This window comes from Coregonus clupeaformis, chromosome 17 (assembly GCF_020615455.1).
Source record: "Coregonus clupeaformis isolate EN_2021a chromosome 17, ASM2061545v1, whole genome shotgun sequence".
Taxonomy (NCBI): domain Eukaryota; kingdom Metazoa; phylum Chordata; class Actinopteri; order Salmoniformes; family Salmonidae; genus Coregonus; species Coregonus clupeaformis.
In genome coordinates this window covers 72,934,931-72,958,196 of record NC_059208.1, presented here as the reverse complement: position 1 = coordinate 72,958,196, position 23,266 = coordinate 72,934,931, and the positions used below count along the sequence as shown (strand labels likewise).

Here is a 23,266-nt window from a genome sequence, read left to right as displayed (position 1 = left end):
GAGAGAGAGAGCGAGACAGTGCCTGAGGATAGCAGAAGCGTAGCACAGAAAGTTCAACATACTCCAAAAACAATCTCTATCACACACACAAGACATCTACACACCTGCAACACACATCCACACACACACACACATCCACACACGCACATCCATCCATACACACACCCACACTCCCATCAAATCAAATCAAATCAAATGTTATTTGTCACACGCGCCGAATACAACAGGTGTAGACCTTACCGTGAAATGCTTACTTACAAGCCCTTATCCAACAATACAGTTCAAAAAATAGAGTTAAGATGTAAGATGTAACACAATAAAATAACAATAACAAGGCTATATACAGGGGGTACCGGTAATGAGTCAATGTGCGGGGGTACAGGTTAGTCAAGGTAATTTGTACATGTAGGTAGTGGTAAAGTGACTATGCATAGATAATAAACAGAGAGTAGCAGCAGTGTAAAAACCAGGAGGATATAATTATGGTCAGATTTGCCAAATGGAGGGTGAGGGAGAGCTTTGTATGCAACTCTGTGTGTGTGTAAAGGTGGTCTAGAGTTTTTTTCCTCTGGTTAAACATGTAACATGCTGGTAGAAATTAGGTATAATGGATTTAAGTTTGCTGCATTAAAGTCCCAGGCCACTAGGAGCGCTGCTTCTGGATGAGCATTTTCTTGTTTGCTTATGGCCTTATACAGCTTAATGAGTGCGCTCTTAGTGCCAGCATCGGTTTGTGGTGGTAAATAGACGGCTACGAAAAATATAGATGAAACATCTCTTGGTAGATAGTGTGGTCTACAGCTTCTCTGAGGTACTCTACCTCAGGCGAGCAATACCTTGAGACTTCCTTAATATTAGACATTGTGCACCAGCTGTTATTGACAAATAGGCACACACCCCCACCGCTCGTCTTACCAGACGTAGCTGTTCTGTCCTGCCGATGCACGGAAAACCCAGCCAACTGTATATTATCCGTGTCGTCATTCAGCCACTACAGTTTTTGTCCCGTTGGTAGGATAGTCTCAAATGGAGATCATCCAGTTTATTCTCCAGTGATTGCACGTTGGCCAATAGAACGGATGGTAGAGGCGGGTTAGACTGTAAAATCTCCTTCCAGACTCACATTAAGCATCTCCAATCAAAAGTTAGATCTATAATCGGCTTCCTATTTCGCAACAAACCCTCCTTCACTAATGCTGCCAAACATGCCCTCGTAAAACTGACTATCCTACCAATCTTTGACTTCGGCGATGTAATTTACAAAATAGCCTCCAACACTCTACTCAGCAAATTGGATGTAGTCTATCACAGTGCCATCCGTTTTGTCACCAAAGCCCCATATACTACCCACCATTGTGACCTGTACGCTCTTGTTGGCTGGCCCTCACTACATATTCGTCGCCAAACCCACTGGCTCCAGGTCATCTATAAATCACTGCTAGGCAAATCCCTGTCTTATCTTAGCTCACTGGTCACCATAGCAACACCCACCCGTAGTCTGCGCTCCAGCAGGTATATCTCACTGGTCATCCCCAAAGTCATCCCCAAAGCCAACACCACCTAAGCTGGAGACTGTCAGAGCAGCTTACCGATCACTGCACCTGTACACAGCCTTTCTGAAATTAGCCCACCCAACTACCTCATCCCCATATTGTTATTTATTTTCCTAATTTGCACCCCAGTATCTCTATTTGCACATCATCTTTTGCACATCTATCATTCCAGTGTTAATACGAAATTGTAACTATTTTGCACTATGGCCTATTTATTGCCTTACCTCCATAACTTACTACAAAATAGCACAGTTGGTTAGGAGCCCGTAAAACAGCAGCCATCCCCTCCAGCGCCATTACACACAGGCCTATACATGAGTCAGAAAGAGTCCAATCGACACCAAGCAAAACGTGACCACATCGGTCTTTGATTTGGGGCGACCAGTCCCTCTTAAGGTTACCTACAGTATTCCCAGGCCGCATCCCAAATGGCCCCCTGTTCCTGAAATAGTGCACTACTTTTGACCAGAACCCTATGGGCCCTGGTCAAAAGTAGTGCACTAAATATGTAATAGGGTACCATTCAAGATGCAGCTCCAGCGATGGGAGGCCAGCCAAGGTGTCTTCTCTACGTGATGTACGTTACGGCTCAACAACAAACAAGACAAATGATGCGATGAAGAGAGATGAAGAGAGACTCGGCGCAGGCTGATGACCCGTGGCAGTCAGCCATCGACGCCACATAGTCTTCTTCTATGGTACAGTAATACTGTCCACTGATGAAAGCAACAAGAGATAAGATTGTGACATTTCTTCCTTCGAAAAGAAGCAGAGGGGATTCACCTTTTACGGCTATCTTGTCGGCGTGTTGACGAATTGATCCCTGTGCTCTGGCAATTCAACTGTCGAATGAGTAGACACAAATATTTTGACTGCAGAATCTTACTGGCTCTCAGTGATTGTATCTTCCGTTAGCAAAAGTGACGGGTGCGTGGCTTGCAGCTGCATTTTGTGTAGCATTCCTCCACTATGACTCCTGGGCCCGTATGAAAAAATAGTAGGATCTAGGATCAGCTTTTTAGCCTTTTAAATCATAATAAATAAGATTATATAGACGGGGGTAACTGAGATATTTACATGGGCAAGCTGTTAGTAGCCTCTGTACTGGCCGGCTCCGGTTGGGTCCCCAGGCCCAGTGCCCATTAGACCAGCCGGTCGATCAGGAGCATTCCCCTGATCTCCTCAATGAAATAATACTGTAGGATTCTGGCTTGAAATATACTTATTCATGTCACCATATTAGAACGCATTGATTACTTTACATGTATAAGAAATTTATATGTTAGGGGTCAATGAAGGGTAAATAGGAACCTTGTGTATGGAAAGTTACTGTGTGGGACAAGGGGAAGTATGGAATGTTCATAGCTGTTCAAACATGTTATTGCAGAATATTAATATTTCTAAGGAAGGAGGCGAAGAGTAACAGTCTAGTCTCAGTTCCTGATAAGGCAGGCCAGTTGCTGTAGAACTAGGACAAGGAGGGATGTGGAACTCAACTCGAGATAAGGTCAACAGTTGAAGAGAGAAGAAGAATAAAATCTCTAGGAGGGGGGGTGGGGGGGCAGAGGACTTAGGAACAGACTGAGTTCCTGCCTAGCAACAAAGAAGGATTGTTTCTCTTAGACATGCAAGTGGGTGACTCCGCCTAGTCGGAAGGTATAAATATGTGCTTGCAGCTGAGGCACCCAGTGGGTTGAATAAACGTAGTTTGAGTTTTTACTAGTCGTCCGTACTCTGTTTGTTCAGAATCTAACAATGCCAAAGTACTCATAAGGTACTCTCTCCTAGGTTAAACCCATAGCAGAAGCTTTCAGAGAGTGAAATAATAAAGCTGTTGATGTCACACCCTGGCTCTGGGGACTCTTTATGTTGAGCCAGGGTGTGTAGATTCTATGTGTTTATGTTCTGTGTGGTAGTTCTAGTTGTGTCATTTCTATGTTGGCCAGTGTGGTTCTCAATCAGAGGCAACGAGTGTCAGCTGTTGCTGGTTGTCTCTGATTGGGAACCACATTTAAACAGGCTGTTTTCCCACAGATGTTGTGGGATCTTGTTCCTTTTGGTTTGTTCCGTGTTGGTTGTTTAACCTAGGACGTCACGTTATTCGTTTATTGTTTTGTTCGTGTTATCACTTTGGATAATAAAGTATGTTTGCCTTCAACACTGCGCCTTGGTCTACTCCGTTCAACGATCGTGACAGAAGATCCCACCATACCAGGACCAAGCAGCGTGTCCAGGAGCAGGCAGCCTGGACATGGGAGGAAGCGCCGGGTAAGAAGCTGGAAAGGTTGGCGATGGCCCAGGTGGGCCAATTGTGGTCCTGGGAGGACATGCTCGGGGGAAAAGGGCCATGGGCTAAGGTTAACGCCCTAGCGAGAGAGGAGCAACGGCGTCAACAGTGTCGTCGTCGGACGGACGAGAGGCACCCCCAATAATTTTTTAGGGGGGGGCACACGGCATGGGCGACGGGGCAGCAGGAGGCTGCCACAGGGCGTATTGGGAGTTTAGGAGAGGAGGCCACCGGGAGGCTCCCCGTACTCAGGCATGGCAGCATGAGACTGGGCAGGTTCCGGGGTATGCGGAGCTGCGTACTGTGCCACGAGTGGTCCGGCATAGTCCGGTACGTCCTGTGCGAGCACCCCGCACGTGTCGTGCGAAGGTGGGCATGCAGCCAGGACGGAGTGTGCCGGCTCAGCGCTCGTGGCCTCCAGTGCCTCTCCTCGGTCCCGGATATCCTGCGCCAGTGTCACGTGCTGTTATGCCAGTACGGGTACACAGCCCTGCACGTCCTGTGCTGATGCCTCACACAGAGTGTGTGAAGGTAGGCATTCAGCCAGGACGGGTTGTGGCAGCTCTTCACTCCAGGCCTCCTATCCGTCTCCACAGCCCGGCCCGGCCTGTGCCTGCTCCTCGCACCAAGCCTACGGTGCGCGTCGCCAGCCCAGCCCGGCCTGTTCCTGCCCCTCGCACCAAGCCTACGGTGCGCGTCGCCAGCCCAGCCCGGCCTGTTCCTGCCACTCGCACCAAGCCTACGGTGCGCGTCGCCAGCCCGGCCCAGCCTGTTCCTGCCACTCGCACCAAGCCTACGGTGCGCGTCGCCAGCCCGGCCCGGCCTGTGCCTGCCACTCGCACCAAGCCTACGGTGCGCGTCGCCAGCCCGGCCCGGCCTGTTCCTGCCACTCGCACCAAATCTACGGTGTGCGTCGCCAGCCCGGCCCGGCCTGTTCCTGCCCCTCGCACCAAGCCTACGGTGCGCGTCGCCAGCCCGGCCCGGCCTGTTCCTGCCACTCGCACCAAGCCAGGGGTGCGAGTCGTCAGCCTGGTAAGGCCCGTTCCTGCTCCACGCACCAAGCCAGGGATGCGAGTCGTCAGCCCGGTAAGGCCCGTTCCTGCTCCACGCACCAAGCCAGGGGTGCGCATCGTCAGCCCGGTCCGGCCCGTTGCTGCTCCACGCACCAAGCCAGGGGTGCGCATCGTCAGCCCGGTCCGGCCCGTTGCTGCTCCACGATCAAGCCAGGGGTGCGATCGTCAGCCCGGTCCGCCCGTTGCTGCCCACGCACCAAGCCAGGGGTGCGCATCGTCAGCCCGGTCCGCCCGTTCCTGCTCCACGCACCAAGCCAGGGTGCGCATCGTCAGCCCGGTCCGGCCCGTTGCTGCTCCACGCAACAAGCCAGGGGTGCGCATCGTCAGCCCGGTCCGGCCCGTTGCTGCTCCACGCACCAAGCCAGGGGTGCGCATCGTCAGCCCGGTCCGGCCCGTTCCTGCTCCACGCACCAAGCCGGCACAACCCGTGCCTGGGTCACCGGTGCCTGGTCAGGTGCTCCACACCGGAGCTTAAGCAATCCGCTCCTACGATGTCCAGTCCAGCTCCAGCCAGCGGGGCCAGACCGGACCAGGGGCGCTACGGGGGGATTATTGGAGGGTGGTGGGCAAGCCCGGAGCCAGAACCGCCTCCGAGGAGGAATGCCCACCCAGCCCTCCCCTGTTTGGTTTATGTTGAGGTGCGGTCGCAGTCCGCGCCTTTGGGGGGGGGTACTGTCACACCCTGGCTCTGGGGACTCTATATGTTGAGCCAGGGTGTGTAGATTCTATGTGTTTATGTTCTGTGTGGTAGTTCTAGTTGTGTCATTTCTATGTTGGCCAGTGTGGTTCTCAATCAGAGGCAACGAGTGTCAGCTGTTGCTGGTTGTCTCTGATTGGGAACCACATTTAAACAGGCTGTTTTCCCACAGATGTTGTGGGATCTTGTTCCTTTTGGTTTGTTCTGTGTTGGTTGTTTAACCTAGGACGTCACATTATTCGTTTATTGTTTTGTTCGTGTTATCACTTTGGATAATAAAGTATGTTTGCCTTCAACGCTGCACCTTGGTCTACTCCGTTCAACGATCGTGACAGTTGAAAAGAGATGGTGAAGAGGGAGGAGAAAAAAAGAAGAACAATGGAGAGAGAAGAGAAATTGAAGAGAGGGATGGGAAAGGTAGAAATGGAAAGCAGGAAAAGGCAGCGAAGCCTTCAGAGTCCAGTGAGCAACCAGAGCAGACGTGAAGCTCTAACACCCGTCACTCCTGGCCTCAGGCACTGTTTTATACCCAGCTGAGAACAGAGGATCTGGCCGTTATGAGAAGTTGAGAGCAGGTAGTGTGTGTGTGTATGTGTGTGTGGACGTGTTTAACGCACACAACCAAACATGCACACCAAAAGTCCCCACAAGAATAGTAAACCAAGAAAATGTTGACCAACTGGGGACTTCTTGTTGGTCCCCACAAGGTCAAATGCTATTTCTAGGGGGTTTAGTTTTAAGGTTAGAATTATTGTTAGAATTAGGTTTAGGGTTAGGAGATAGGGTTAGTTTTAGGGTTAGGGTTAGGAGCTAGCGTTAGGTTTAGGGTTAAAGTTAGGTTTTTGGGTTAGGGTTAGGGTTAAGGTTAGGGTAAGGGTACGGTTTAGGTTTGGGGTTAGGGAAATTTTTTTTTTGAATGGGACTGAATTGTATGTCCCCACAAGGTTAGCTGCGCAAGACTGTGTGTGTGTGTGTGTGTGTGTGCATGTGTGTGTGTGCGTGTGTGAGAAAATGCATGCCCATGGGTGCATGCCCATGTCTGTACGTCTCTGAATGGAACGCAATACGTGTGTGTGTATGGCGTGTATGTGTGTGTGTATGCATGACAACCAAGAACAGCATAATTAACCTTTAAACATTTTCAATTGCCTCCTGCCTCAGGCATACCGCTGGTGGTTATTGTTGAATTCGACCCTTTATTTAGCATCTGAACACCACTGTCATGCAGGCAGTAATTGCATGATAGAAATTGGCTATTGAAAATAAATTGCCTTCTCATTCCACCACGATAAGCAAAATCACTGCAAACTAAACAATATGATATCGAAAATTCTACCAAAATACAAACACATTATCATCTAGGTATAGCCTGGATGTTATCTAGGCAATTTTACTGCAATGCCTGGAAAAAGTCCATAAAAGTCCACAATAACACACTGGTGTATCACTGACAAGTGGGTTATTGGTTTCAATAAGATGTATCATTAGATTAATCCTATTGGGACTTTCATTACTCCTATTTCTCATTCTACCTCAGCTGAGACGGCATCTAGAGGACATAGTCCTCGGTAGCCGAGCTGTCCCTCAGTATCTCCCTCTATCCCAGGCCTCTTTCAAATGGAGAAATGTACAGCTTTACACTGATAAAGCAAACAGGACCCAGTTTATCTGCCAAGCAGGAGATGACATCGGGGCAGAAATAACCTGAAATGGGGGGAGTGAGCTATCTTCACAGGGACATAGAATGGAATCTTTACTGAGCCAACTGCCGCTGCTAGCGGGGAAGGCTAACCCATACTGTGTAAAGCAGACACTTGTTTTGCTAATGTAGCATCCCCCTACTGACTGGTAGGCTCTGCTCACCCAGATAAGAGAAATGACACCGCCTCCTTTCAAATAGCCTTTCGCGCCATGTGAGTGTACCATTTGCAGTACTTTCACGTCGCCATTTAGTAGGTAAATCGGGCGATAGTAGGGTTTGGTTTTATGACTAATACTGTAATCGATGAGAAGCTTTTGGAGAATAAATAGGACCCATTATGATGTGGCTTAGGAAAGAAGAGGACAAAATTGTACCTCATCTAACCATTGAATGATTTGCGAAAAGGGGTGGAAGCCACTTGTCTTTCATCTTGATCAAAATAGGCACCTTTCACAGACGATAACACCTTTTACAGGCATATTTGGTGGTGAAAGGAACATTTGGACATATTAGAGATGCTATTCACAACCTAATTTGACCTGCCTATCTAATACTCCAGAAGCCAATAACAGTGGAGGAAGATTAGAGGGATTTCTGTGTTACATTTTTTGTAAATGCTGCTGGCTTAGAGAACAATAGAAACTGCCATATTTGAGGGCCACATAAGCTTTATCGTTACAACGCACACAACCAAACATGCACATCATAATTACTGATGTGTACAAATTGGATTAGCCCTGTTAGCATTTTCTGACAGGACACAATCCTTTTTCATTGCTGGACGGTAATACATTTAGTCAGTAATGGAGAAGAAATGTCGTAGGGAAAAAATATGAGTTTTCAAGGAACCAGCACCTCGTTCCTAACCTACTTAAACATTTGCGGTTCAGCAGTGTGGGGTAGGCCCACATCCACAGATCTCAGCATGCTAGCCACTTGTTACAGAACCCTGACTGGCTAGGGCCTGGCTTAACACCCCTCCACCCTCAAACCCCCAACACCCTCCAGGCCTCAACACATCAAGCCCCCATCAATCAGGAACCAATTTTCACCGGCTGCCCAGGCAAGATCCATCGCTATGGAAACTGGCCTCTGTTTCTATACCCCTTCCTCTCTTGCTCTTTTGTCTTGGGTTTGCTGTCTTTAGCAAACTCTTGCTCCTGGCTAGGGCTAATCGACTGCTGTGAAGAAGAGGTTGAATCAGGAAGTGGAAGAACGAAAGAAGCAGGAGCATGTATGGGAAAAAGAGGTGGTCGGTTGGGCCTCCCGGGGATAGTTTTTTTAATGAGACTCACCGCTTGCTCCGGTACCCCACTGCGGAGTTACATCGGTGGTGTAAACTGTCATGGGAACCACTAAGACGGAGGTTTGATGTATGAGGATATCCCAGCTCCCCATGCTAGCTGTAGCGATGCTGGAGGACGTATGGCTCTTGATCCTCCACTCATTGACTGGTGTAGGTCTCATGTTAGATCTTTGCTCTTAACAGAAAATAGCTTTCGTCCCATCAATAAACTATTGTCATCCCGTGCAAATCCTGTGCCACGCAGTGGAGTTTCTGAGGGCTCATTTGGCCTCTCTCACCACCCGATATACTGTAATCCTCGCCTTGCCTGGCAAATCTAACGACTTAATTAAACAATTGCTTTTTCAATTAAGGCAGGGGAAGAGAGGTTAATTGGGATTTGCTCTCGTGGCAAGGCGGTGGATGGAGTAATCTTGGATGCAGTCATTCACAAACTGAGTGTGCTGACTGGATTGTCAGACCAAACATCAGAGCGGGCCATCTTCTTCTTCTCACTCCAGTCCAACTGGGCCAAGGGGTTGGAGCTACGGAGGCTCAGGAGTCCCAGACTGAGCAACCGCTGTTCCAAGCAAGATAATAATGGTAATTTTTTTGGTTTCGGGACAAGTCTCTGAATGTCCATGAGTGGCCCAGCCAGATCCCGGACTTGAACCCGATCGAACATCTCTGGAGAGACGTGAAAATAGCTGTGCGGCGACGGTCACCATCCAACCTGACAGAGCTTGAGAGGATCTGCAGAGAGGAATGGGAGAAACTCCCCAAATACAGGTGTGCCAAGCTTGTAGCATCATACCCAAGATGATTCGAGGCAGTAATCGCTGCCAAAGGTGCTTCAACAAAGTACTGAGTAAAAGGACTGAATACTTATGTAAATGTGATATTTCCTATATATTTTGCTTTGTCATTATGGGGTATTTTACATAGATTGATGAGGGAAAAAAACGATTGAATCCATTCCAGAATAAGGCTGTAATGTAACAAAATGTTGAAAAAGTAAAGGGGTCTGAATACTTTCCGAATGCACTGTAAATGTTGTAGTTAGAATATAGCGCTGGACAAGGGAATCGGACACAATGTGGACACGCCAGACACATTTAAATGTAGGTGTAGACACATGACGTGTTCTGAATTCTATGATCAGAACTGCATGATCAGAATTCAAAAGCTGCATGAACTGTCAAGTCTAGACACGGCCTTGGAAAAAGGGCAGAATAAGCTTCAGTGCAACAGAATGAAATTTCACCCACTGTGTTGACAAGAACATGTGTGTTCTGCAATACATGTACCACATAATAACATTAGAAGTCAAAATCACTAAATGCTGATAGTTATTAACAGTGTATACGTATCTGGCCTGTGAATGGTTAAACAACAATTTAACTCAAAAACTATATGAGGAATAGGGTTGATATTGAAGTAGAGCAAAAAAGCTGAGCTTTCTGGAGCGAGTGACAAAGCACTGAATATGTAATACTTAATTAAACGGAATTAATTGGACAGTGGCGGTTCAATGCAATGGTGCATATGAATGTGGTCGCAGGATAGAGCGGGGAGAATAGGAGGCGGGGGGCTTGAAAACAGGTAATGAAGAACTAGAAAAGAAGAGTCCAGAAGTGAGAAAGGGAGGGTATAGAAAGAGAGATAGTGAGAGTGAGAGAACCAGAAAACGACTCTCTCCTCCCTAAGGGGCCTGAAATGTTTCACTTGGCAACTTCAAAGGAAAATAAATCATTGAAATTGCTCCCCCATCCCCCTCATCACTTTGGGCTCTAGTCAATTACAATTAGGCGGTACAGCCAGAACACTAGGCTAGGACAGCCACTCTTAAGTAGATTGCACAGAGGACAGGGGGCATAAATAACCGTCGCAAATAAACATCACAGTTTTTAAATTGTCCTCGCTTGTTGCACACAAAAAAGGACTTGTACAATCCCAAAATGAGTTATGCTGAGTAAAAAATTATTTTTCACCACATTAGTTAAGTTGGTGGTCATGGAGCAGTAACAATGTGCTTATACCCCTATGTTTATGCATATACCACTGTATATATACATTCCAATAAACATTGGTTGGAGTAGAGGGCCTCATTTATTGCTCAATATCGTTGGGGAATTGACGAGTCGCCCAGAGTAGAAGGGAAAGAGGCGCTTTTTATCAAATCAAATCAAGTTTTATTTGTCATATACACGTGTTTAGCAGATGTTATTGCGGGTGTAGCGAAATGCTTGTGCTTCTAGCTCCGACAGTGCAGTAATATCTAACAAGTAATATCGAACAATTTCACTACATATACCCAATACACACAAATCTAAGTAAGGAATGGAATTTAAGAATATATACATATATGGACAAGCAATGACAGAGCGGCATGGACTAAGATACAGTAGAATATTATAGAATACAGTATATACATATGAGATGAGTAATGCAAGATATGGCGGAGGGAGGCGGAGTAACTGACCGCAGAAGAACAAATAGGACTGTGCAGCCAGTTGTTTTGGTGTCGGCTATTTCTGGGCGACGGCACTGCCGCTCGTGGTGTCTGGCGGTCGGGCGGTTTTTGGACGAGACAGACGGGAGGATAATGGTGGCCCTGGGTGCTGTGGTTAGACACACGGACACACCCTGGCTGAATGGACGGAAGGACAGGGCCTTTAAATAGTGTGTGTGTGTGTGTGTGTGTAGGAATCGAGAAATGTGGGAATCAGGATGCCGAAATTTGGCCCCTTTTGGAAAGGAAGTGGGTAGCCCCATGGGGACTTAGCTCTTTCACCCTGCAGGGATCAGATCTGAGGAAACACAAACACACGCACACACATGCGCAAACATACACAAACAAAACAAAAAACAAACATCGACCAAACAGGACCAATACTTACATGCATCCATTTCTCTGAATTCGAAGGGTGAAAACAAGGAGCAGAGCTTGTGATTGGTCAATCGAGAGGAGTGACACCTTGTTTTGCTAGGTGACCCTACAATCCTACCAATTTCCTCTAGTACACAGGCAATTTAGAAGATGAGGGACCGCTATGCTTTTCTCACAACAAGGCTGTCAACAGGGGGTTACACACACACACACACACACACAGTGATACAAACCAACACTTTATTACCGTGGGGTAGCTAGATTTATTCAACAGCCTTTTTTCCCTTTTTGATTAAAAACGTCTCCTCCTCGATGTGATTTATGAGAGTGAAAGGAGTAGCGAGAAAGATAGAGGGAGACAGAAAGGGAAAGGGAGGGGGGAGAATGACATCATACTTTTAACACAGGCCCTCTCCGACGAGATGACATCCACTTGCTCTGCGCGTGTGAGAGAGAGAGAACAAGAGAGTGGGAGGTGTTGATGGAAAAAGAGAGAGAGAGAGAAAGAGAGAGAGAGGGGGGAGGGGAGAGGGAGGTGTTGATGGAGAAAGAGAGCGAGAACAAGAGAGAAAGGGAGGTGTTGATGGAGAGAGAGAGAGAGAGAGAGAGATAGAGAGAGGGGGGGGAGAGACTAATGTGAGGCTCTTTGTCCCCCCATGATGAGCAGGTGGGACAAAATAAGGTTGGATGACTGCACCCCTGGGCCACTCTGGTGTGTGTGTCTGTAAGCGCGTATGCATGTGTGTGTGTGTGTGTGTGTGTGTGTGTGTGTGTGTGTGTGTGTGTGTGTGCGTGCGTGTGCGATTGTGTGCGTGCATGTGTCAGGCTTTATCACACATAAAGCCCACAGGTGCATCGAACCTAAAAAGGGTTGGGAGGAGAGAGATGGAGGGAGCGACAGACCGATTGCTTAAACAAGGCAGGGGGGAGAAAAACAGGAATGAGACAAAACAAAAAAGAGGGGGGGTAGCTCTGTCAATCAGTGGGAGAGGAGTGGTGGTTGGATCCAATCTCCACCAGCATTCAGAGTAGGGAGAGAGACAGCGAGATGGATGGACTGTGTGTGTCTAAGTTTTTTCTGTCCACCTCAGTGTGCATATTTATGTGTATGAGAAAGCGTGTACCTGAATGTGAATGTGCGTGTGTGTGTATGTATGTGTGTGTGTTCGTGTGTGCCTGCTAACAGGATCACGAGGGGGGGCAGTGAGCCCATTGGCTGCGGGCTTTGTGGGGAGAATGATTAGAGCTTGGGGGTTGAGGGAGGTGGTGTGTGTGTGTGTGTGTGTGTGTGTGTGTGTGTGTGTGTGTGTGTGTGTGTGTGTGTGCGTGCGCTGCCTGCTAAGCGACTGCCATGCATTATTAGGAGGGTTGAATACAAAAGCTCTGCTCCATAAGTGATGGAGTGATGGAGGAGGAGGAGGCTGAGAGAGACAGAGAGATTGACAAAAAGAGCTATCATATCTACTGCCGGAACCTGATGAAATGGGGGCAGAATCTCGATCCTGACAAATTGCAAAGAGGAGAGAGATAGAGAAAAGAAAGAGATGGAGGGACGTTTGTGTGTGTGTGTGTGTGTGTGTGTGTGTGTGTGTTTGTGTGTGCGTGTGAGCCTCTCTCCCAGTTATTTAAACTGCACAGACTAAACAAAGTGAATGAGTGAATGAGAGGGGGAAAGAAGTAAGGAGAAGAAAACAGGCAATAGGAGATAAAGGTGTGGACAGACAGGTAGATAGATGGGGACTGATTCCGGACAAGATGAGTGATAGATATACATCAGCCTATGGTGTGAGTGAGTGTCATCAGTCTCCACTCCAGACACTGGTCACAGAACAAAAACAGACACAAGAGCGAAGGACCAATCGTAAACAGATAGTCAGACAACTCTCTCTACTCTGTAGAGACAGTATGCATTCTATCATGTACCGTGTTACCATGCATGCGCAAACATATACACACAAAACAAGCAATCACACACAAAATGAACCAAAAAAAAAGACAGAGAGGAGATGAGGAGAATATTGGGGGAAGAAAAGGAGAGGGAGGGAGGGAGGGAGGAGGAGGAGAGGGAAGGAGAGAAGAAGAGGAGAGGGAGGGAGGAGGAGGAGAGGGAAGGGAGGGAGGGAAGAAGAGGAGAGGGAGGGAGGGTGGGAGGGAGGGAGGAAGAGGAGAGGGAGGGAGGGAAGAAGAGGAGAGGGAGGGAAGGAAGAAGAGGAGAGGGAGGGAGGGAAGAAGAGGAGAGGGAGGGAGGGAAGAAGAGGAGAGGGAGGAAGAGGACCAGAATGTGACACGTTGTCATGCAGTCACACACACACCACAGACCCCCTCAGCCGTACACTGACTCGACTGGATTTAAACACTGTGAACAGCGAGGAAGCTTCTCTCTTCTCCCTCGTTCTCTCCCTCCATCTCTCCCTCTTTTATTTCTCTCTGCACTCCCTTTGTTTTGTTTTCCTAATGCGTCTCTAAATCTATCTTAGTGGAGAAATGGTGCAGAACAAATCCGAACTGGGAGTTTCGGGATAAGAGAGCTGACGTTGTTCGAAATCGGAGGAGAGATGGGGTATGTCACAAATGGCACCTTATTCCCTATGTAGTCCAGTACTTTTGACCAGGGCCCATGGTGCTCTGGTCAATAGTTGTGCACAATATAGTGAATAGGGTGCCATTTGGAACAAAGCCATTGTATGGTGATAGATGGGATGACATACAGATAGACCAACAAGATAGATAAGTGTAGAGGCAAACAGACATACAACAACTCTGTGTATGTCATGTCATCTGACATACAACATGTAATTAATGAAAGTGAATAACATATTAAATAGGTCAAAAAGTAAACTCAAACTCAGAACATAGGTGATACCCAGTAAAACCTTGAAAGTGCATTTGATTTGAAAAACAATGTGACATTCATACGATTTTTATACTATCGTGCCGACCAAAACCAAACTGTGCTGTTTCGCATATTTTCTTTTCACATGGTCCTTTTCAGCCCGGTTCCAGCAACTATGGTGGATGCATAATCAGGCCGGCTCAGTACAGCATGGTTTAGAATGGCTCGGTTCGGCTCAGCAGTGTGAATAGCCCTCAAGTACACACACACACACACACACACACACACACACACACACACACACACACACACACACACACACACACACACACGTTCTCTCACACCCACACAAACTATACCTTTCCCACACACACACACACACACACACATATTATAGTTGTACTCACATAGGGCATGTGAGCCAGTGAGCAGCAAACAGAGCAACAGAGCGCAGAGGGGCAGCAGGACCGGCAGAGAGAGGCAGGGTGGACCGCCGGCGGCCATCTTGTTCCGGGGGCGACTTTTGACCTGGCTGGAGAGCCGAGGCCCCACAAGAAGGAGGCTGGGGTCTTCACACAGGACTTCTTGGCACTCTGCAGGGAGGAGGAGAGGAAGAGAGGAGATGATGAGATAGGATATTGCCAATTGAGCATTCTAACGTTATAAAAGTGAGTCGGCTTCAAAGGCTGAGGTGAAGTCAAACACACACATCATGGTCACATACAACACATTCATCTTGACTTTGTTCAACAATGGATAAATTCAAAATCTCTACTGCCTCACTGAAGATCACCATTGTGTCAGTAAATGCACACTGTTGAGCATACATTACCATACATTTTCCTATTAGCTGTGTGATAGCTAGCCCACACAAGGCTCATATGCATGAACATCAATTATAACAAATCATACACCCCCGTCACATAGACCGAGAGAGGCGAGGAAGCATGAAGCCATCTCCAGTGCTGCGGCATGCTGGGACTCTCTCCGCCGCTGTTCTCCCCCTATCCTAATAAACTGCTTTTCACATCTCATAATTAGTTGGGGCTTTTATCTCTCGATCTTGTCATTATTTGCTTATCACCACATTGTGTAATTATGGGGGTACCCGCCGATATTTCAGACAGCGTGTCTTTGTTTTAGTCAAATTGCCATTAATCCCTGCATGTGTCCCGAAGGGCACCCTAAACCCTTTGTGGTGCACTACTTTTAACCGGAGCCTTATGGGCCCTTGTCAAAAGTAGTGCACTATAAAGGTAATAGGATGCCATTTGGCACGCATCCCCTGTGTGTGCGCCGCGGTGGCGCCCAGCGAGTGTGCCCTCGTTGATATGTCTGCCACGTTTAATGCCCGAGCGCAGTTACACACTTTAATTAAAAGAGGAGGAATAAAGAGAACACGGAGGGGAAGAGAGAGAGAGAGAGAGAGAGAGAGAGAGAGAGAGAGAGAGAGATAGATGAGTGATTTTCAGGATCCATGACATGAATGAAGAGGAGGCTGAATACCTGGTGTGTATGTGTTTGTGTGTGTGCGTGTGTGTATGTGTGTGCGTGTGTGCGTGTGTGTATATACACTGAGATGCTGTGCTGGGTAGACAGAATGGGGATTGTTTTGCAACACACACCTCCAGTCAGGCAGGCCGCAGCTATACTTGCAGTGTAACCCGGCACCCCAGACGCCACGCCACGCCACATCGCCTGCAAAGTCTCCACCCGCCTAGCCGCAGGGCCCATCCCTCCACACATACACACGTGCGCGCACACACACACACATACACACATAGAGATACCCACACACACACACACATAGATACCCACACACACACACACACACAAACACACATAGAGATACCCACACACACACACACACACACACACACACACACACACACACACATACACACACACATAGAGATACCCACACATACACACAGACAGACACACATAGAGATACCCACACATACACACACATATATAGAGATACCCACACATACACACACACACTTCGAGACGAGCACTCATACACACGCGTACACCGACGTAAGCACACACACACTCTGGGGAGGAGTCGAGCGGGCAGAGCACCTTAACTCCAACAATGGGCCTTTTGTGGCTCTCCGCGCCAAAGACTGGGGGCCATCAGAACCTGAGCTCATCGCTCATCGCTCAACACACACACAGACAATCTCAGTACACGCTTGTAGCACTCTCCCTCCCTCTTCTCTTTCTTATTTGTGTTGAGAAACAGTCTTGTGTTGTTGTTTTTTTCTTCAGGGCAGGTGATGTCATTTAGAGAAAGGGATGGGGAGAGATAATGTGGGGGGGGGGGGGGTATGGAAGTGTCGAGGGGATGGTTTGCTGTGTCAGCCTTATTGTTATGGATGTAAACGGTGGGGGGAAGTGGAGGAATCACACCGTGTTTCTGGATCTCTCCAGCAGGAGGCCTCGCCTGTCTGAAGCCCATAGGAAGTAGACATTGTGTGGGGTAGTGATTTATCGCGCTCCCCCCTGAGCTGGCTCTCTGCCTCCAGGCTCAGGTTACAATGCAAAACGACCTATTGTTGTGGAGAAGTACTATCACCTGAGCGACCTGATCACACACACGAGAACGCATGTGCACACACGAGAACGCATGTGCACACATGACAACACACGTGCGCACACACACACAAACAGACACACACACACTTCAAATAAAATCCTAAGACCTAAGACTGATGACCTAAGACTGATGATAGAACGAAAATATTTCAAAAACTCTACCCAGACAATACCTTGAAATCAAGACTCCACAATTCCACAATGACTAGCTATGTGTGTAGACTTGTAGCCGTCCATAGAGACACGAGAATCACACTCACGGTCGGGTGGTTGAAGCACAGCAGCGCAGCACTTCTCTGGCTATTAGCAACTCGTCAGGAGAAGAGGAGCTCTGCTAAAAGTAGCCACGGTTTCCCCATGGAGATGGAGGAGAGATGAACAGTGCTTCACAGTCAAATGATGCTCACACCCATCAATTGATAAAACCGTTCCGCAAACTGCTTCATCGAGCGCAGGTGGAGGGGAAACCGTTAATTGCTAGCTAACGGCTAACGCTCACATTTCACTTTGTTTCAGATTTGTCCTTGAGTAGCTCTAGGAAGGTTTTTCTTGTATTAGGACTGTGTATTGGCAACTCGTTTCACAATATGTAACTAGTTTCAGGAAACTAAGCGTATGTCGCCATTTGAACGTAACTTATTTTTTATGTTTTTTGGCAGAAATGCCTTCTGGAACATTGCCTTTAATAACAAACTTGTATGCCATCTGTAAATAGGAATAAAATTGTTAAATTACGAGCCTAGTTGGTTTAGCCACAGAAAAAGACAGCAACCTTCCTGGTAGCCATGATTGGCTGAGATAATGACATCTCTCGGCTGGACATGCCGAGAGATGAGTTCGGATTGGTCTGCCATGTAGCACACTTCAATCTATAATATGAGCTGGTCATGAGCTGGTCAGCATGTGTAGGTAATCCTCTCTAATGCTGCTTTTTTGAAAGATGTCAAGTGTTGCTCTCCACTTTCTGGAGGACTGAGTTTTGAAATCAGTGGAATTAGAGTATGATAGCTAAGGAGATGGAGAAAATTCTGGCGTTTGATTGCAAATATTCGAAAAGGGAACACACAGAAGGCTGTTGTAAAACACCTGTATCCGGATTACATCTTCAAACTAAGGGCAACCATGGCATCTGTGACAGAGAGGGAGAAGCGTCCATCCATGTATATAGGTAAGAGAGTCTAGCTAGCTAGATTTTAAGATATTACACGTTTTGTATTTAGTCAGAAAGTCGTTTTCATTTCAAGTTAAAGTGTACTGTTACCTAGCTAGCTAATGTTACATGTATGATCTATTTTTCGTATCTCAGAGCCATTTGCATTGCTAGTTATAGCCTAATGTTAGCTAGCTAACATTGAACCTGGTTGGTTAGCTACCTGCAGATTCATGCAGGGTAGTAATGTTACGAGTTGGGATTATGGTTCATTGTTTAGATAGCTAGCTAGCTACATGTCTAAACAAAAGACTCCACTATGCAAGTAACTATTTCAATAGAATGTTTATGATGTCTCTGCAACAACTGTCGATAGATGTAGCTGGTCAATTCGCTCTGAGCACAGAATAACTGACGAACACCCGTTGAATATGAATAAGTTTATCAACTTTCAAAGCATAATTACTTTCCCATTGTTCCACAACTGTAGTATATGATATACAATTGTCTAGCTCTGAGTCTATACTTTTATCCAATGTAAAAAAACACAATTTCAAATTTTGCTACATAAGACTGAATCGAGCCGGTCGGTCACATATATGCTTGTATTATGTTTTATTGGGATTGGAGCACAAATTGCTAGCTTATTTGACATATTTGGGCTACTAGCCAGACTCACACTTGTGGCTATAACAAGATGAGCGCTAATCGCTAACTAACATTACACTGACTTCAATTGTCATATATATGTTTTCTCTGGCTACACAATAGCCTAACTCTGACTTAGAAAGAGTCAAAATGGCCAGGTGTCTGAGAACTGTTGCAATGCAAAATGCAAGAGATCCAGTGTCCTTCATCCCTGTAAGAATTATTGAGCTTTGTAACCTGCTGCAGAAGGCTCTTGTCCCTGTTTTTCACACTGATGGACTGGAATCTATCACATACAGTAATAGTAAGATCCAGAAACACACACACTCAACAGGTGACCAATACAGACCACTACTCCCCACATATATCAGATATGTATCTTTCTCCACTGGACCAAGTTTCACTCTCCCTCCTCTGTCTCTCAATGCCTCCCATTCCCTTACACCACCTTGGACAGCCAAGATGGTCGCTGTGTTTCTGGGGTTTCTGCAGCAGTCAGTAGCAATCAGGGCTGCTCTCTCTGACACGCAAAGCCTCTTAATCCAGCACTTTACCATGCATTATTGATGCTAACATGTTGGACTCGGCCTGGAGCCGAGAATTATGGGTAAAGACAAGAAGGGGAGGACCAAGGCAAAGCCGGCAGGAAGAGAGCAGGAGCCAAAGCACAGCGTGGAAATACACTGAAGCATGTTTACTCACACATACACAAATGGGGATGCACACACACACACGCACGCACACACACACACACACACACACACACGCACACACACACAAACTCATATTTGTGTTACGATGAATAGGCCAGTGTGTCCTTGGTTATAGGCACTGCATGAATCAAATAAAGACTGCTTGAGGTAAATGCTAGCGAAAAAGCAGTGGAGCATGAAGCTCACACACTCAAAAGGCAATATTTAGAGTGAGAGGTCGTAGGCACTCTTTACGGCACCTTTTCATTGTTAAAATAAATAGAACAAAGCGGACACTAGATTTTAGGGAAGGCTGTAAAAAAAGAGTGAAGTGTTACACTTGCTGAGAATTATCCATATGGTCAGAGAAGTTTAAAAAACATAGATCCAGTTTCAATTGGTTTATTTTGTCTCCAGACTATTGCGAGGCGTCTAGGAACTGTTTTTGTAATCATTAAATAGACCTTCTTTGTCTTTTAATCAGACAAAATCAGACATCAGTTTGTGCTATTCATTCATTCCCAGGTTCCAAGTTCAGGATTGAATGCACTGATTAGATTAGCCTATACAGCTCTTGGTACTTTGTTGTTAAGTGGCCGGTCACACATTACGTCCCCTTTGGTGCAATCAACAAGGTCTTCCTCCGTGCCTCATTGCATTTATTTGCATCACTTCACTTAATGGTTATATAGTCCTTTTCTCTAGCAGACGATGGAAATTAGCTGTTGCTGTCTATCCGGGATGCTTGTGTTTGCCTTGATAGAGTGGCGTTCATAAGGTAGTCTAGTCTTGACTCTGACTTCTTCCGAGAAGAGACAGAGAAAGAGAGAGAGGGGACAAACTGGTAGCACTTTAGATGGGAGTGATTTATTAACGGGATGAGTTGAAACACAATGGATTGTGTCTTTAGACCTGTGGCACTCAAGCACGGCGGATATTTATCACTCAGTGGAGCCATTAATTAAAGACCACTGTCAAATCCACTGCATTAAAGCCTGTAGCTAAGTGGTAGCACTGGCCACCATTTCCTATGTTGTTTGACCCAATTGGTTGAACACTTAAGGCCCACTTCCTACTTTTTTCCAAGTGACCTACTAGCTCTTTTTTCTGTCCCATTCAAGGGTCTGCACACACAGTCAAGTATTTTTCTCAGACCACACACACTGCTCAGCGTCTCCTACTACCCCCATCCTGACCATACAGTAAACTCACCCAAAACACCACCACCACCACCACCACTCAACCAAACATACACACACACACACTAGCATTATCTTGGCCTCCACAGAGTGAGTTGCTGATGTAGACACATCTCAGAGCCTCTCAGAGTCCCCATCATGGCAGGTCCATCTTCTGCTCAAGTGAACAACATACACACACTACACTCTTTTTTACCCAATTCTCTCTCTCTCTCTCTCTCTCTCTCTCTCTCTCTCTCTCTCTCTCTCTCTCTCTCTCTCTCTCTCTCTCTCTCTCTCTCTCTCTCTCTCTCTCTCTCTCTCTCTCTCTCTCTCTCTCTCTCTCTCTCTCTCTCTCTCTCTCTCTCTCTCTCTCTCTCTCTCTCTCTCTCTCTCTCTCTCCCTCTTTCTGCTACCCTTATCTTTGCCTGCAGTGTCCCAGCAAGTCTAAGAAGGGTGGTTGTCCTGCAGACCCACACACACCCACACCCCACCCTGTTCCCCTGTCTCCAATTTGTCTGCAGTAGTCCCTGGAGGATCAACAGCCCCTGTGCTGTTTCATAATCACGCGGTGGCGTCGGAACAAACGCTTTGAACCAGCTCAGCTAAGCTAGCATCCTGTTGCGCATGGGGGGATCATATATAGATATGGATGCTGCGCTGGAACAAAATTATACACAGGGGAGCTAAACTAGCACCAACATTGAACTTTATTCAGGCCAAAAGGCCTAAGAAATGTGTTATTTAAAGCCGTGCACTTCAAAAGCAGCTGTTTGATCTCACCGTGAGTTGGTTATCGGTGGTTAAGGCTGTGTGTGTGAGTGTGTGTGTATGTGTGTGTGTGTGTGTGTGTGTGTGTGCTGTGCACGGTAACCTGATGCAAGATCCGCTCATCTTGGAGAGGCATGTTTTTATGTCCCCTCGGGCAGAAAGATGTTGTTTTTTCTCATTAATGTTATTTCACATATTTTCAATGTGTTTGTGTGTGTGTATGTATGTGGAAGTGTTTAACTATACTTGTAGGGACCAGACGTCCCCACAAGAATAGTAAACAAACAAACATTTGACCAACTGGGGACATTTTGTTGGTCCCCACAAGGTCAAATGCTATTTCTAGGGGGTTTAGGGTTAAGGTTAGAATTAGTGTTAGGGTTAGAATTAGGTTTAGGATTAGGAGCTAGGGTTAGTTTTAAGGTTAGGGTTAAGAGCTAGGGTTAGGTTTAGGGTTAGGGTTAAGGTTTTCAGGTTAAGATTAAGGTTAGGGTTAAGGTTAGGGTTAGGGTAAGAGTATGGGTTAGGGTTAGGGAAAATAGGATTTTGAATGGGACTGAATTGTGTGTCCCCACAAGGTTAGCTGTACAAGAGTGTGTGTGTGTGTGAGACCATAGCATAGATCATCTTTAGCTGTAGTAAAGCTAGAGGCTGCCGCAGACTAAATCTGTTTTGAAGACTAGAAATGCTACCATTCCCACTGATAACAGACGTCAATTCAATGTCTATTTCACGTTGGTTCAACATAATTTCATTGAAATTATGTGGAAATAACGTAGATTCAACCAGTGTGTGCCCAGTGGGTTATTGCTTCCAGGTGTCAATGCTCTTCTCTCTCTCTTGCTCCTCTCTTTTTCTCACCCTGTCGTAACTCATCTGCTCTCTGTAGCAAAGAATAATCCATCCATAATCTTTGACTGACTATTTCCTCGTACTGTGCACTGTGCAGTGTTCATAACCTGGCCTGACAACAACCCTCTTTCTCAGAGGAGCTTTCCCATGAGCCTTTGCTCTTATGTCAGGTCTCTCCGAAGAGATGGCATTCAGACGGCGGGGAGCGCTAGTTGACACCTCAGCGCCACCGCCGAGCAAACCTCCAAGCAGCTCCTGGGGCCTTGGGCTTTCATCGGGAATTAGGGCTTTTCTGCTTTGATTTTGCCTGTTGGCACTGCCAGATGAAAGAGGTTCACTGTTGTTGAGACTATAAAAACACTTCCCTCAGAGTGAAGGAGGACACAAAATGGCTGACAGTTGCTCGTAAATACAGAGTCTCGCAAGAAACTGGAGTTCCAAATGGTTAAACCTTCATTTTGATATGCCAAAAGGTAGATATAAGTCTCATTTCTTTCATACAGGCTTGCTTAAAGGACTAAAAACGCAGGTATTTATGACACAGAGTTGTTATATTCCTGAGTAAAGTGGTAGAACTGCTTTCGCTGCCCTCTTAACTTAACCTCAGTGAGGTTGAGCACACAAGGTCTGTGAGAGTGACAGCGTGGAGTTGGGCAGAGCTGACCCCTAAATGTAGGCATTATTACAGCCCACTTTGACTATGGCAGAGGGCACACTATCTGTCTCTCTGACTGACCCTGCTATGACAGGCTGGTTTGGTAGCAGAGAGAGGGAGGAGAGAAAATAGAGAGAGAGAGAGAGAGCGGGTGAGACACTGACACCAAGAGAAAATCCTTACTTCGCCTGTTCTGCTTTCTCCTCGCCAGTCGCCCTACCCTACAAGCATCACAAAGGGCAGAGGTCGCCAGCCAGCTCTTACAAGCATCACCTGGGCGGGCAGCGGAACGAGGAAGGACACATTATAGATGGGTAGCATTTAATTACAACACACTGCAGTGGTCATGGCAGGAGGCAAGGGGGTACAGAGACACATTAGTCCTTGACAAAAGGGGAA

At 46.8% G+C, this 23,266-nt stretch overlaps 1 protein-coding gene across 23 annotated transcripts in view; it reads right to left on the bottom strand.

The window, feature by feature from the left end:
• Positions 1–23,266, bottom strand: part of LOC121532940 (receptor-type tyrosine-protein phosphatase S) — a 225,496-nt gene that overhangs the window by 137,417 nt on the left and 64,813 nt on the right. For all 23 annotated transcript variants that reach the window (XM_045226526.1, XM_045226525.1, XM_045226528.1 and 20 more), the window contains exon 2: positions 14,728–14,913. In XM_045226526.1, the coding sequence (XP_045082461.1) occupies positions 14,728–14,824 (97 nt within the window). In that variant the 5' untranslated portion in view covers positions 14,825–14,913. The remainder of the gene's footprint in view (positions 1–14,727; positions 14,914–23,266) is intronic.